This window comes from Drosophila suzukii, chromosome 2L (genome assembly GCF_043229965.1).
Source record: "Drosophila suzukii chromosome 2L, CBGP_Dsuzu_IsoJpt1.0, whole genome shotgun sequence".
Taxonomy (NCBI): Eukaryota; Metazoa; Arthropoda; class Insecta; order Diptera; family Drosophilidae; genus Drosophila; species Drosophila suzukii.
Window position 1 is genome coordinate 19050002 of NC_092080.1, and position 14654 is coordinate 19064655.

Consider the following 14654-nt stretch of genomic DNA (forward strand, 5'->3'; position numbering starts at 1 on the left):
TTATTATATTTTAAGGTTTATGACTTTATTCAAAAACTCTGGATTACTTGGCCTCGATGGTGCTCACTTAGGCATCGGCGTGCAGGCGAGGAGTGGGCTTGGACAGGAAGTCCGAGTATGCATGGTAGGGAGTGGAGCCCAGGGGCATCTCCTTCCACAGATCGGGGGTCAAGTAGGCGTACGTCTTGGCGATGGCAGCATAGGTGGCCTTGGCGAAGTTGCCGAGGGTTCCAGTGGAGCCACGGGCCGAGGTGTAGCAATCCTCAATACCGGCCATGGTCAGCAGCTTCTTGGGCACGGGGGCCGAGACGATGCCGGTACCACGGGGGGCGGGGATGAGGCGCACGGAGACGGAACCGCACTTGCCGGTGACCTTGCAGGGCACGGTGTGGGGCTTGCCGATCTTGTTGCCCCAGTAGCCACGGCGCACGGGCACCACGGACAGCTTGGCCAGGATGATGGCGCCGCGGATGGCGGTGGCCACTTCCTTGCTGCACTTAACACCCAGACCAATGTGGCCGTTGTTGTCGCCGATGGCCACGAAGGCCTTGAAACGGGTACGCTGACCAGCACGCGTCTGCTTCTGCACGGGCATGATCTTCAGCACCTCGTCCTTCAGCGCGGATCCCAGGAAGAAGTCGATGATCTCGAACTCTTTGATGGGAAGGGAGTACAGGTAGATCTCCTCCAAAGACTTGATCTTGCCCTCGCGCACCAGGCGACCTAGCTTGGTAACTGGCACCCACTCCTTGGAGTCCTCCTTGCCGCCACGACCGCGGGCGCCGCGTCCACGGCCACGACCGCGTCCACCACGACCACCACGAGAGCCAAATCCGCCACGGAATCCACTACGGGCTGGAGCTGCGTCCGCCATTCTGGAAGGGGAAAAGTGATCGAAATTAGGTTAGTTCCGAGTTGGTAATGGAAGATTCGTTTATCTGATGTTGAGTCAGACGCCTAAGCCCATCATTAAGCCGAAGCCTTCTGGTGGAAACCGCAAAAGGTATTTAAGGTATTCATCATTTTACGGGCATTTTTTAACCGTCGCCATTTTGGAACACGTGGTGTAACAGAAGGAAAAATTGATTTTTTACAAAACACGCTGCATAGTTTAGAATTTTCCTCTTTAAATTAGCTTTAACATTTTTCAGTACACTGGCTGTGTAGAAGTACATTTACTCTACGTTGTTATTAATTAAATCCCACAAAATTCAATTCGAAAAATCTTACTTGTAGGTCTATCAACTTTATTGGGGTGAAGACAAAAACGAAATGGCCGAGCCATCCGTTTAGAGCTGGGAAAACACCTTTCGATAGACCGATAAGCCTGTTCAAACGATAGCCACGGTTATATCCTCTACACACAGCGAAACATCGACCCGTTCACATTCAAAAGAGAACGTGAATATGTATTTCTACCGCTAATAAAATGAAAACTATTAGATCTAAATTTAACTTTTGTATTATATTGACCGCAGCTAATTGTTTGTATTTTAAGAAAAAAAATAGAATTGGACATAGAAACGGACATGTAAATTGAGTTGTTAGTAAAATGGAATACAACGAAAAATTTAAATGCAATTTTGACTTATCATCCATAACTAAAATCTGCCGCTGACTAATATGTTTGCTAAAAACTAAAACATGCTTGTACTCATCGCTATTTTATGGAATAGCAGATTTTTTAAATTGTGACACGATCAGTCAAACCAAAATTTATCTTTAATAATGTTAATTATATATGCGACCTATCACAGACAGACCATGCATCCGAATTTTCTCTTCTTCTGAATCTTAATTAGTCTTAATTTTTCTACAAAAAAACATTTTCCAAAAAAAATATTCTTTGTTTAAGACATTGTAATTTACTGCCTCTCGAATGGCAAACAACCTAACTTGCATAAGGCACAGATCAGTGACACCCGAGAGACAATTATTTATTAATGCTATTAATGCAACAATCTTTAGAAAATTAGCAGGGCCACGCATTTCAAGAAAAAATTAATCTCACACATTAAAAATAAGATATGTAGATATAATTCAATATAAAAAGCGACTAAGGTTACCAAATTGGTTTTAAGTGAAATTTACAAAATAATTATTTGTAATTGGTTCCAAACTTGAAGCGTTAGGAGGACACTTTAATAAAAAACAAATACAAAAGGATGCAGAAATCCCTCTAAACAGACTATAAAATAATTTAACGGCAACATCATTCGACCATTCAGTACTTGTATAAAAAAAATGCATCGATAAACAATTTTTGATTTGCAACAACCGATCATTTTTACAGGGCTGGGGAGTCTATTTGGCGCACTATCTTAAATTTAAATTACAATGGCATTTTACATAGTATTCAGTTTTTTCTTGCTTATTAATCCTTAGGCAAAAATAAAAAATGTGTTCATTTATTGGTAAGAAGCGTTTTAGCTATTTTAGCGGACAGTTCATTTTGTGCATTGCATGCTGCTTACAAACTAACTAAAAGAGATCGTAGAAATAGTTTAGGCCCTGCCCGAGTTCCCAGATGGAAATGCCAGTGCCCAGCTCCTGGGCCAGCTTAATGCGCTCGTTGATAGAGTAGAGAGTGGGATAGAAGACAATGTGGCGACCGTCATCATTTCTGAAAATACAACAAAATTAACAGTCTTCACCTCAAACTCAAGCAAATATAAACTCACTTGATTTCGAAGAAATTCTCAACATCCCGCTCGTCGTAAGTCAAATGCTTCTTCACATGCCTCACCAGATCCAAGTACTGTGAGAAGGTGATGGGTCCACCGCCATCAGGCGTATAATCATTGCCGTACATATTCAGGCCCATCAGAATTTTAGCACGCTTTGCAGCCATATCAGGACAACCTTCTGGGGCAATAGTCTCAACCGCCTTGCGGACGAAATAGAGGGGTGCATTCGCTCCAGGGCGCTGCACGCTGGAGAAGTCGTAGGTCATTAGCGAGAAGGCGAATATGTGCTTAAACAGCTTGTCCATGTGCTTCTCTCCGAAAAGATGTCCCGTATCCTTGCGAAATGGGGGAATAACTAGTATGAGGCGCAGCTGCTGTTTCTGGAGTTCTTTGGCTGCAGGCGGAACTGAGCTTAATAATGATTAAAACATTATTTAACTCATTAAACCCACCCATTTGCAGAACCAATGCGTACAGGATCTTATCATCTATGCGTCCAGCCAGTTGGGACCACACCTCCAGGACGAGGCCATCGAAGCCATTGTCCTTGCAGCACTTGATCAGCACTTCGTTTACTTTTGTCCTCTCATGTGCATCGCTAAGCAGTAGTTTGATGTCCCGATCGGTAAAGTGGTCGAATATGAAGCGGGGAAACACTAAAATTTAAGGATCGTAAGTTTGAGATTGCAGAAACGGGATAAAATGTGTATACCCTTTACTGTTCGCTGATTGTGGGCCTGTTTTCCCTTTCTCCTGACGTCGCTCACCCAGCCTGCATCGATGTCATGGGTTCCTGCCACGGCATAGCGATCTCCCTGCTTCACAATCTGCAGCCAAACAGGCGAGATGATGTCGAACTTCTTGGCAAATATCTTGGCCACATCATAGCCATGAGAGTTCCACTAAAAAAAGTAAACGATGCATTCACTATACATACACAAATAGGGGGGTATTTTCCCTCCCACTTACTGGGGTCACATAGCCCAATGTGGTGCCATTGAAGCGCCTCAGTCCCGTCTCCTTGAAGTACCCCCGATGGTTGGTCACTATGTCCTTGGCCAGGGGCTCGGGATTCACCAATCCTAGGTCGAAAACATCGTTGTCTTGGGGACCGCCACGCAGTGAACTTTCCTTGGGCTTCCCTTTCGGTTTCTGGCTGTCCGGGGCGAGGGTTCCGAGTACGCAGGTCAGCAGGAGAAGCAGGACAGCGAGGAGGAGCACGAGCGCATCAGGCGCACGCATTTTGACAGGAGGAGGATCAGGACGAAGGCATAAATCGCACAGAAACAAATAGCATACAACAAAAAAACCGGCAGCAGTATGACCATAACGAAGTTAACTGACACTTATTGGCCAGGGCTGCTTGGCAAGGTAGAAGTGGTCACCCTATGTAGGATATCGAACTGTTGGAAAGGAAAATTTAAAATTTTAATTTTAATTTTAATTAATTAATGGAAATCGGTTTATATTAAATGTACACATTCTTGTACGAGTTTTTCTACGTGCTTTAGCTTCCCATTTGAATTTCCCGCCTTATATTTATCGCCAAGCTTTCATCCCCAATTTCAACAAACGGCGTTGCCAGATCCCAGCGAAAAGCTGCTCAGCTGTTAGAAGCATTTGACTTTTTTTTGACTTTGGTACATTTTCTTATTGGAGGATTCAATTGGCGAAAAAATAATGCGTAATGTGCCGAAATCGTAAGTGTTAAACGCTATAAAGTGTCTTATGATAAAAATATATACTATTTTCCCACCCCAAGACTCGGTCTCTCGGTCACAACTCCAGGCGGCAGTTCGGGGGCTCCGGACAGCGGACGCCACAACAGCTTGGAGGACATAAACCTGGACCAGTTCCTAAAAACGTCCAACTACGAGGACACGGTGAAGCAGCTGGACATCTACTATGGCATCGGTGAGGCCTTGATTTATATAACCTTGCAGCTCCGTCTGTGGGGCGGCCAATTGAGCACCAATTGATGGCGTCTATTAATAAGCATCGCACATCGCGAAATGTCGACGCCCCAAGCTTGATTGTAAACAGAATCGTTTGTTTATTTGCACTGCCAGTGCAGTGGAGGCGATAACCTGGAGATTCTAATACTTTCTCCTCCCGCAGTCAAGCGTCAGTTGCTGCGCTACCAGAGCCCCATCACCGGCCTGTTTCCCGTGATGAGCACCGACCAGGTGGTGGGATCCGTGCGAGACAGTGTGTACTGTGCCTCCGCCGTTTGGAGTTTGTACCAGGCCTACAGGCGGATCGACGATGACCGCGGAAAGTCCTACGAACTGGGCCAGAGCACTGTGAAGTGTATGCGAGGCATCCTGGAGTGCTGGGTCAAGCAGGCATCGCGTGTGGAGCTCTTCAAGCAGCGCCAGTCCAACCAACATGCCCTCCACAGCAAGTTCCAGCTACACACCGGCGAGAAGATCTACCCTGATGAGTTTTACAATCATCTGCAGATCGACTGCGTGAGTGCGGAGGATTTCTTATCAAATAGTCTACTTAAAGGCAATGTTTTCCCTTCCCTAGGTTTCCCTCTACCTGCTTTTCCTTGTCCAGATGATAACCTCCGGCCTGCAGATCATCTACACCCACGACGAGGTGGCCTTTGTTCAGAATCTCGTGTACTACGTGGAGCGCGCCTACCGTACCCCCGACTTTGGCATGTGGGAGCGGGGCTCCAAGTACAACAATGGCACCCCGGAGATCCATGCCTCCTCCATTGGCATGGCCAAGTCCGCCCTTGAGGCCATCAACGGATGTAACCTGTTCGGCGAGAAGGGAGCTTCGTGGAGCGTTGTCTATGTGGACATTGATGCCCACAACCGCAATCGCAGTATTTTCGAAACCATGCTGCCCAGGGAGTCCAGTTCAAAGGTCATGTATATTCTGTAATCTCTGTACTTTATTAACTAATCTACCTTTTCAGGGAGTGGATGCTTCCCTGCTGCTCACCCTATCCTTCCCAGCCTTTGCCTCGCATGAGGATCGACTCGTGGAGCAGACCAAACAGAATGTGGTTAATCGTTTGCGCTGCAAAATGGGCTTCAAGCGCTTCACCCGCGATGGTTTCCTCAGCAAAAACGAGGACAAATCTCGGCGCTACTATCATTCTGGGGAGCTAAAGGAGTTCGAAGGACTCGAGTGCGAATGGCCGCTCTTCTTTATAGCCATGATTATCGATGGCGTATTCAAGAACAACAACGAACAGATCGAGGAGTTCCAGAACGACCTGAGGCGCTGTTTGCGTACAGATGTCAATGGAGATCCCGTGGTGACGATGTACTATGCCCCGGATGGAGATGGCTCCTACATGCGGGCTCCATCGCAGTCGCTGTTCCTCTGGGGACAATCCTTCTTCATCATCGCCCAGCTACTGACCGCTGGACTACTGCACATTAACGAATTAGATCCAATTCGCCGCTACTTGCCAAGCTACAATCGCCCCAGAAGGGCGGGTCGGTATTCGGCCTTCCAGGTGAGTTGGAATCGGGGTTCTATGTAGGGTATTAAACGCTATGAAGTGATTAATTCGATTTAAATTCAAAAGGTGAAGCTATCCTATCAAAAGTCCTAAGTTATGGTTGATTTATTCGGGTTAACAAACTTTGACTATAAGTATTAATTTTAAAAACTGTTTATAACAATGACATTTCATAGCGTCGGGTTTTAAAGGGCTTTAGACTTGGTTATCTGGGAGATTCCGCTTCTGCCGCCGCTGCCGCTGATGAGTTTTGTGTGTCTGCCGTGTGTGTCTGCGTTCGCTCCCAAATTGGTACCTTTTACACATAAGTTATGTTCTGTTGCCTAAGTACTTTATATGGGTTAAGTGAATAATTGGCTCTTGATATTTAATTCTATCTACATTCTGTTCATTCTCTACTACCAACCACTACCACATTCTACTGCTACCACACATCTATATATCCAAAACGAACAAAATCAAACCGTCCATTAAAACCCAAATTGTATAATAATTGGTTTCGTAATAACAGGGCAAAGCTATTGACGAAAAACACAAAGTAAGTAGATGTCCTGCTATACCAAAAAATAATTGTTGATATCTAAATTCAAAATTACATAGAAATACGTATGTGTACAAACTAAATTATGCTTTTTAGACCACAGACACAATCGCACCAAAGATCACCTAGTTAACTTACTATTGTGGCTTTTTCATGTTCGGCAAGACACACTGATCGAAAAGATATAACTATGACACACTTAACGATCAAAACACACACACACCTACACTATAGAAATGATTATTTGCTTATTTTCAGTATGAATTATTATTTCTGTATCCCCGTTTTATTTGTATATTGTGAACAAATTCTTTTTGGAATCTAAATCAAAAGTTTTCTCTTTACTCTTTTCGGTTTTCTTTCCTCTCTATATACCTATCAATAAACTGCATATTTTGTTTAAAAATCAACATAAACACACGCTCTGTAGGCTAAACCGGGCACTGTAAGTAATTTGTCACCAGACATTTGGGTTTATTTACGTAGTTTGCAGTTCCTAACTCATGTAATTAACCACAAGGCTGCAGAAAAATCCAGCTTGACTTGGCTTAACGTTATTGCAAAGGTGTTAACACTGGGAATTGGCTTTCAAATATTCCAAAACAATGATCACGCCTCCCAATTATCTAATTACAAATGTTTTTCCCGGGCAGCGTTTGAACATAAAATGCCGAAGACAGCAGCTTTGCTTGAGCCCCTCGAATATGTTTATTACTAATTTAATGTCATTGCTAAATATCCATATGTTCCTCTACTAAAAATTCCACACTTTGCATAAAGAAACCACGCATTCCTATAATATTGGATGACAAGAAGGTAATTTGTGGTTGAAAAATTTGGCCTGGGCTGGGTCTTTTAATTTTGTTTAGGGACACAAATCGGCAGAAATTATATAAATTCGAATTTTCCTAAAAAAGAGCCATAATAACCACCAAAAATAATGCACTTAATCACGTATTAAAATCTTTTAAAATTCGGTAACTAAAAAAGGTCTAAAATATTTTCTAAATTCTTTTGTAAGTTATTTCAAAATATTGTGTTTGGCTGTACCGCCGTCTAATATTTGTTTGGCATGAAAATATCCCTAAACTTGTGTACCTTATATTCCCCAATATCTCCTTTGCTAGTATTCCCCCAACCTTTTCCTACCTTATTTTCCCCTTTGTGTGTTTTTGCATTTTGGCATTTGGCTAGTCAAAATTTTCTTGTAATGTGATTAAAATCAAAGAATCTTGAATTGGCCTAATGCATCCTAACATTTTTAATCCATCATAAGAAATGTTGTACGTTTAGTAATAATATTTGGTTATCCTTACAGGGCACTGCCACTGATCTTGTGGTGCAGATTGTCCTGATTGCAGAGTCCATGCGACTGCAGGCCATGATGGCCACTTATGGAATTCAAACACAGACGCCACATGAGGTGAGTCCCTGATCGGTACTCATATTTTCAAAGATATAACCATTTTTATTTCACCAGGTGGAACCTGTGCAAATCTGGAGCTCCACAGAGCTCATTAAAGTCTATCAACATCTCGGAGTCAACAACAAGGTTGGCTTGTCCGGTCGTCCATCGAGACCCGTGGGTTCCTTGGGCACCAGCAAGGTCTACCGAATCTGCGGCATGACCGTTCTCTGCTACCCACTGATCTTCGAGGTTTCCGACTTTTATCTCTACCGGGACATGGCTCTGCTAATTGACGACATCAAGACAGAGCTACAGTTTGTGGGCAAGTACTGGCGCTTATCGGGACGGCCCACGGTTTGCCTCCTCATCCGGGAGGAGCACATGCGAGATCCGCAGTTCAAGGAGATGCTCGACCTGCTGGCCATGCTCAAAAAGGGCTACTGCGATGGCATGAAAGTTCGCATCGGTCGTCTGCAGAATCTGATCAGCAGTTCGTGCATCGAGCATCTGGATTTCATGAACCAGAGCGATCTGACCGACAACGAGAATGCATTCTCGCAGATAAACCATGAGTACATTGGCTATCAATCGCTGACAGATGTGCCCAAAGCACTGACTTATATTGAGGAAAAGATTTCAGTTGCGGTTAGTAAATTAATTGAAAGAACACTATCAGATTTCTTATATCTCAATCTGTATTCCAGCACTTCGATACCAAACCCACGCCAGACATCATCAATGCTCTTCGGAACACGGATTCCATTTACTGTCTGTGCCAATTGTGGGGTATTATTCTTAACCGCGAGGGTCCGCACTTCGAGGTCAACGGCCTGAATGTAAGCACAGCCTTGACCCAGCTCTACCATCGCGCTGGTTCTCTTCGCTACTGGCGGGCCGTGCGATACTGCTCCTCCCTTCTCCACCATATTGTGGACTCCATCAGTCCATTCATTACCACCGTGCTGGTGAATGGCAAGGAACTCACAGTGGGCATCATTGGCCAGAAGGAGACTGTGTTCGACAAGCCCATGACGCCGGCGGAGATCCAAAATGTCATGTACACTAGTGTCCAGCCGTACGACGTCATTCAGGCGGTGCTGCAGCAGGAAGTGGTTCTGTATTGTGGGCGTCTGATAGCCACTAATCCATCTATGTTCCGTGGCATACTTAAAATACGCATTGGTTGGGTACTGGAGGCCATGCGAATCTATCTGCAAATCTCAGGACAACAAAGCATCGATGTGGATAATCTCTCGCCCTTCCAAGTCCGCATACTTCTTCAGAAAGTTCTAACTGTCAGCGAGTGGGCTGTGGAGGAAAAGTAAGTGAAAGTATTCGGAAGCAAGTTATCGAGATTAAAAACATATAAATACATTTTGAATAGGCTTACCACCCTGCAACGTCGCCAACTTGAGGGCTGCTTGTGCCGGGTGCCAAAACATTTCTACAACAAAATCTGGGAGATCCTTCAGCGAACACCTCAGGGCATTTTGACCCAGGGTCATCATCTGCCAGCCACACCCACACTGACCAACATGAGTCGCGGCGAGCTGACCTTTAATCTGCTGGTCGAGGAGACTCTGATTTGCATTGACCGTCCGGAAAGGCGTCAGATAACCGTGGAGCTTCTTTGCATTGTGGCCACAATTCTCAATCGGTAAGATATAAGTTTAGTTCTCTAAAAATATTTTATACATTTTTAATTTTTTATATTTAAAAAAAATAATTTGACTTGATTATTGTTTTATTAATATTTCAGTAATCCTGAGCTGCACTTCAAGCAAGCTCTAGACTTGGATGACATCTTGGCTGAGGCGTTTGCGATGTACTGCAAGGACAACAACATACAGCACCCACCAAAGCCGCAACCTCAGCAGACCAAAAACGAGGATCTCAAGGCTTTCTACTCTCTGCCATATTCGGAGACCACGGGCTATTTGGCTCGCGCTGCCGTCAACAAGGTCTTGCAGGGCGGTATATTCTCCACCAACGATGAGGATGTTCAGCTCGATGGTGATCGTTTGTTCGACGACAACTGCAAGGTGTCTTAAGCGCAGAGACCTCGAAACCAGATTATGTACATATATAACGCACAGTTTGGCATATCTTCGTTGCACTGACCCACCACTAGCTCGAATTTTGCGGCTATTTTATTCTGTTACTCTTATTTAACTTGTCTCTCTCTGTGTCCCTCGCCGTTCGCCTAGTTCTTAATTAAATGTTATGTATATTTTGTTGCAATAATCGAAGGTGTTGCATGGCCGAGTGTTTGATTCGTTAATAGGTCAATAGCACTGGGGGTGGAAACCCACGCAACTAAGGTCCTACCCTCGCTTAATGCAAGCCGTATTGATTTGCACCCCGGCTTATGTCACCCACACTTGGCTATAAAAGCTCTTGTCCGATTCCCCACTCGGTTTACTTGACCAGCAGTCGTTGTACATGAACATCATGCGCGCTCCCGAGTGGATGAGCACTGAGATGGCACGCCTGACATCGAGGCTAGAACGCTACAAGCCAACGGGCAGTGGCTACAACCGCATACAGTCGATTCGCCTGTCCAAGAGTGTTATCCAAATGTTGAACAATCCGATGCCCCTGCCACCAGCCGCTGCCACCGCCAGAATGCAGCAGGAGAGCTCCCTTGCAACACCGCGAAGACGCGGTGTCCTCAGTCGCAGCGAGTCCGAGTGGGAGGAGGTGTATCCTGCAGTCAAGATCAATCGCCAGGATAGCAGCGAGAGTGCCACGAGTGAGGACAGTGAGATGCGCTTTAACCATTATAGAAATTGTGCCACACGAATTCCCTGATTGGGGATACTAACTTCAGTCCACTTTGCAATATTTGTAAATTTATTCTGTGTTAAGTTTAAAATTAAATAATAAATACTCTCTGAAAACAATTTATCTTATTTTTCATTAAAGGCATATTTCTGCTTTCGGTAATATATTGGAAGGGGGTGGAAAAATGCTCAAAGAAAAATTCCGACCCATGGCAGTCCCTTTAGTGATGGTATATAGGCATTAATAAAACAAACAACCAATCAATTTCGATTCTTTATTTTAGTTTGTAAGTATTCCACGTAGTTATTAAGCTTATATTGGAAATTAAACTATAAAAATAGGTACATATTATAATTACGTTTTAAGTTTTTCGTTTCTTGGTACAAATCTTTATTCGACTCTACAATTTTTCGTATTTCGTTTCGATATATATATGTAAAATAGAACATACAGATTTAGTTGGCGTTTACTAATTTTAAGAGATTGCATATGGGAGATATCTGTGTGGTTGATCAATATCCTTCAAAGCGGTAGAGAATAGATTTTAAATTTTGATATGAATTCGCCTTAAAAACAGTTGCTTAAGCAAATGATATTTGCATTCAATACAAAAATATGTCACGTGATATGCCTATAACTAAAGTCAACGCTCTATATATATGCAACATATATCGATTTAGTTTTATAACAATCAGTAACACATACTTAATATTTTTAATCAGTTTTGTAAAGGGCACACATAGGCAAATAGCTTAGAAATGTATGCGATTCGATGCAATATGGTTAATATTAAGTGATATTTTCGATTCGTATAAATATAAAACATTAATAATTATCTAGCCGCTATAGTTATTATTACTTAATAACTCGGATGCTTTAATTTAGTTATTATATTACGGTTTCTGTAAAATGCTAAATTCCCTGAACATGAGTTTTCATCATTAGTATTATTATTATTATTCTTCCGATCTTATTCTTCCATTTTTACACTTTTTTAGAAGTAACTTAAATAAATTATTTTGTTTGTTTAGGCAATTTACTAGTATTTTCATTTGTTTAAACTAACAAACATCAACACTTTTCGCTTACTTAAAACTAAATACACAGTTTCACACACGGGCAGTACTTTTGACAAAAAATCGAACGACTGTATAAATGAGTGATGTGTACTTTTGTGTTTCGATTTGTGTGTTCTTCCTTCATATAAAAAATGTTTAAAAAAGACTATGAAACCTACGATAACGCAATACGTACTAAATACGTAAACAAACTCTAGATTACTTAAGCGTTTGGGTTAGGCCTATGTTATTGTGGTTGCTGCGGCTGCAGCTGCTCGGGTCGGCGCACACTCATTCGGCTGGGGATCGAGTCGGTGTCGCCGTCATCGTCCACGTACTCCTCCTTGGGACGGGTCCACTTGATTAGCGTCTCGGGCGATCGGTACAGGAAGAGCAATTTGGCAAACAGGTCTTCTTCCAGAGCGAATTCCAAAGCCTCGCGTACCTAGGAAAAGGACAGAGGTATCAGTAACAACCTAGCCGATTTAAAGACAATGCTCATTCAATTACCAAATAAATATCCAGACAAAGTTGCAGCACTCTATCCACATAAGGCAGATCCTCGAACATAATCTTTCGGTTCTGACCACCAATGAAGGACTTCATAAAGCGCGAGGCCAATAACACAAAGGTGGTGTACAAACCAATGATACTGTAAAGATAAGTATTATAATAAAAACTTGCATTACTGGTAATCCTTGTGCCCACTTACCCTCCCGCTGTGAGGAAACTGAACGTCGATGGGAATTTCTTATCGTTGAATGTGTACATCACTATACCCGAAGTGCAGTTGCTGTAGGCGAACTTGGACAGCGTTTCGTTGTAGAAGTTATCGTCGCAGAAGTCCCGTATCTCCCACCACAACCCATTGGTCTCGTTGTCCCGATGCATTTTGATAACCAACGGTCGGTACTCGTGGTGTTTTTCGCTCAACACACCAACCACAGCAGCGTCGCCAGAGTTAAGAACTTTAATAAACTTCGGTATCATGCCGGGAATCACGACCACTTCCTCGATTTCGGGAGTAATAGTTCCATTGGTTGTAGTATTACTGTGAAGTGGCGCCACGTCATGAGTTTCGCTAAGCATGTGTATAAGTGCTGCCCGTCCCTCGAAGGTTTCGTCCAGGGAAATGGCATGCTCATCGCCAACATTTTCCTTCAATCCCTTGGCGGGAGCCTTTCGGGTGAGGGAATAGGAAAAGCGGGCCTTTAGTGTGTGATCTAAAATAGTAAAAACAGGTAAGTTATTTGGAAATTAAAGATTAAGTAAATATCTTACTGTTTCTCAAATCATTTAGCAACCGCTGCCTATCCGGCGGTGCTATATTCCAAAGGGATGGCGAGTTTCCTGCAAGTTTAACAGCCGCTACATCCGTTGGATCATAGCCAGCAATAAAAGTCAGTGCCTGTTTCTCCTTTAGGTACGCGTTGGTCATTTGAGAGTACATTTCGGAATTGATCTCGAAGATACTATCGTAGTTATTCGTTGTGTAGATGGGGTCATAGGGTCCAATTCTTATCGACAGCGACACGTGGTAGGGCACATTCGAGGTACCCACCGCATTGCCCAGGGCAAACAGGCACAGAGGTCCCCAGATGCAGATTACAATCAGCAGAACAATGGTGCCACCCATGATCAGCTTTGAAAGGGACGCCTTCTTCTGGGCCCTCATGGCCGGAAAATCAGTCTCCGACTGCCTGGTGCAGCGAATCAGATAGATATTCGAGAAGATGTCCTCCATCTTTAGCCAGTCAAATATTGTCATAGTGCTATCGATGCACACCCAATCCAAAATTGTACGCAACTCGTACAGGAACGGAATCTGCATGTACACCTTGAAGGCAATCATATTGACCATTGAGAAGCCCTTGGTGAAGAAGTTGCCCAGAATGCGCTTGGGGTAACCCGACTTGATTTGATAAGAGCTTAGCAGCATGTAGAAACACTTGATCACGTAGAAAATGATTGGTGGTGCAAGGGAATTGAAAGTTCGCTCCGTAACGGCCGGCACCACGAAGAACATCCAGATGTGTATTCCAATCACCGAGAAGAAGTGGAAGATTATCTTGTTCACCAGGGCCTTGCGCAGATACAGAGCTCGATCTATAACAATGAGCAGGAACTGAACCAGCAACATGATCAGGAATGGTATGGGCACTTTGTTTTCCGCCAAATAAGTCTGGACTCCCTCATCGCTTTCCGTTTGTTGGGTCTGGGAATGGATAATATATTACTTAGATTTTTTAAGAGTCTTATTATTTTATCTTGACTCACTCCAAATGCAGTGAAACCAAAGAGCAGCACAAAGAAGTTCACAAAATCGCAGAGGAACATCAGGGCGTAAACATCTGTGGCTAGGCGGGATTTGTGGACCAGGCTAAAGAAGAACTTGTACAGCGAAGAGGTGTACTTGGTGCGTCTAAAATGAAAATATTATTATAATTAAAGTTTTCTGAGTTACCTAGCCTTAGACTTACTCTAGCTGATTGATGCCAGTCTTGCTGAACTCAGGCGATCCTGGCAAAGAGGCCTGACTCACTTGGAGACTCAACTTCTGAGCAGCATCATCGTTTAGCTGGCGGGAGTCGGGTTGCGATAGATTGTCGCTATCATCGCGATCATCACTGAAATAAGAAAACACATATAAGTTATACAAAATACTCTGCTTCTTTAAGAACCTCTGCTA

The 14654-nt window shown here is 43.6% G+C and overlaps 5 protein-coding genes across 31 annotated transcripts in view; 2 read left to right on the plus strand and 3 right to left on the minus strand.

The window, feature by feature from the left end:
- The window catches only part of RpS2 (ribosomal protein S2), a 16366-nt gene continuing 1712 nt past the window's right edge, over window positions 1-14654 (minus strand). The window contains exons 2-3 of one of the 2 annotated variants that reach the window (XM_065868909.2): window positions 1231-1246; window positions 1-875 (exon numbers count right to left, since the gene is read on the minus strand). In XM_065868909.2, the coding sequence (XP_065724981.1) occupies window positions 68-874 (807 nt within the window). In that variant the 5' untranslated portion in view covers window position 875; window positions 1231-1246 and the 3' untranslated portion in view covers window positions 1-67. Of the gene's footprint in view, window positions 876-1230; window positions 1374-14654 lie in introns of those variants that run through there. The other variant, XM_017090043.4, reaches the window with a different exon arrangement.
- Window positions 2356-4020, minus strand: LOC108006137 (chitinase domain-containing protein 1). The gene is made up of 5 exons (XM_017069596.4): window positions 3657-4020; window positions 3400-3589; window positions 3140-3343; window positions 2682-3081; window positions 2356-2623 (listed from the first exon to the last, which is right to left on the minus strand). Exons 1-5 carry the CDS (start codon window positions 3927-3929, stop codon window positions 2482-2484), a joined length of 1209 nt encoding a protein of 402 aa, XP_016925085.1. The 5' UTR covers window positions 3930-4020; the 3' UTR covers window positions 2356-2481.
- Window positions 4237-10367, plus strand: LOC108020616 (probable phosphorylase b kinase regulatory subunit beta). Of its 4 annotated transcripts, XM_036820552.3 has the most exons (12): window positions 4237-4387; window positions 4450-4601; window positions 4806-5158; window positions 5220-5567; window positions 5620-6168; window positions 6686-6712; window positions 7496-7531; window positions 8034-8138; window positions 8196-8768; window positions 8828-9444; window positions 9508-9780; window positions 9883-10367. In XM_036820552.3, the coding sequence occupies exons 1-12, from the start codon at window positions 4368-4370 to the stop codon at window positions 10172-10174; spliced, it is 3345 nt and encodes a 1114-aa protein (XP_036676447.1). In that variant the 5' UTR covers window positions 4237-4367; the 3' UTR covers window positions 10175-10367. The 4 variants fall into 4 exon arrangements, with proteins under 4 accessions (XP_036676447.1, XP_016944465.1, XP_016944472.1 ...); XM_017088976.4 differs by lacking the exon at window positions 7496-7531; XM_017088983.4 differs by lacking the exons at window positions 6686-6712; window positions 7496-7531 and adding an exon at window positions 7146-7160.
- On the plus strand, window positions 10522-11026 carry LOC108020644 (uncharacterized). The gene has a single exon (XM_065868911.2). The coding sequence runs from the start codon at window positions 10566-10568 to the stop codon at window positions 10932-10934; it is 369 nt and encodes a 122-aa protein (XP_065724983.2). The 5' UTR covers window positions 10522-10565; the 3' UTR covers window positions 10935-11026.
- The window catches only part of Piezo (piezo type mechanosensitive ion channel component), a 27881-nt gene continuing 25364 nt past the window's right edge, over window positions 12138-14654 (minus strand). For all 23 annotated transcript variants that reach the window (XM_070997665.1, XM_070997661.1, XM_070997681.1 and 20 more), the window contains 6 exons: window positions 14446-14592; window positions 14243-14387; window positions 13247-14180; window positions 12678-13188; window positions 12476-12617; window positions 12138-12410 (listed from right to left, as the gene is read on the minus strand). In XM_070997665.1, coding sequence (XP_070853766.1) covers window positions 12213-12410; window positions 12476-12617; window positions 12678-13188; window positions 13247-14180; window positions 14243-14387; window positions 14446-14592 — 2077 coding nt within the window. In that variant the 3' untranslated portion in view covers window positions 12138-12212. The remainder of the gene's footprint in view (window positions 12411-12475; window positions 12618-12677; window positions 13189-13246; window positions 14181-14242; window positions 14388-14445; window positions 14593-14654) is intronic.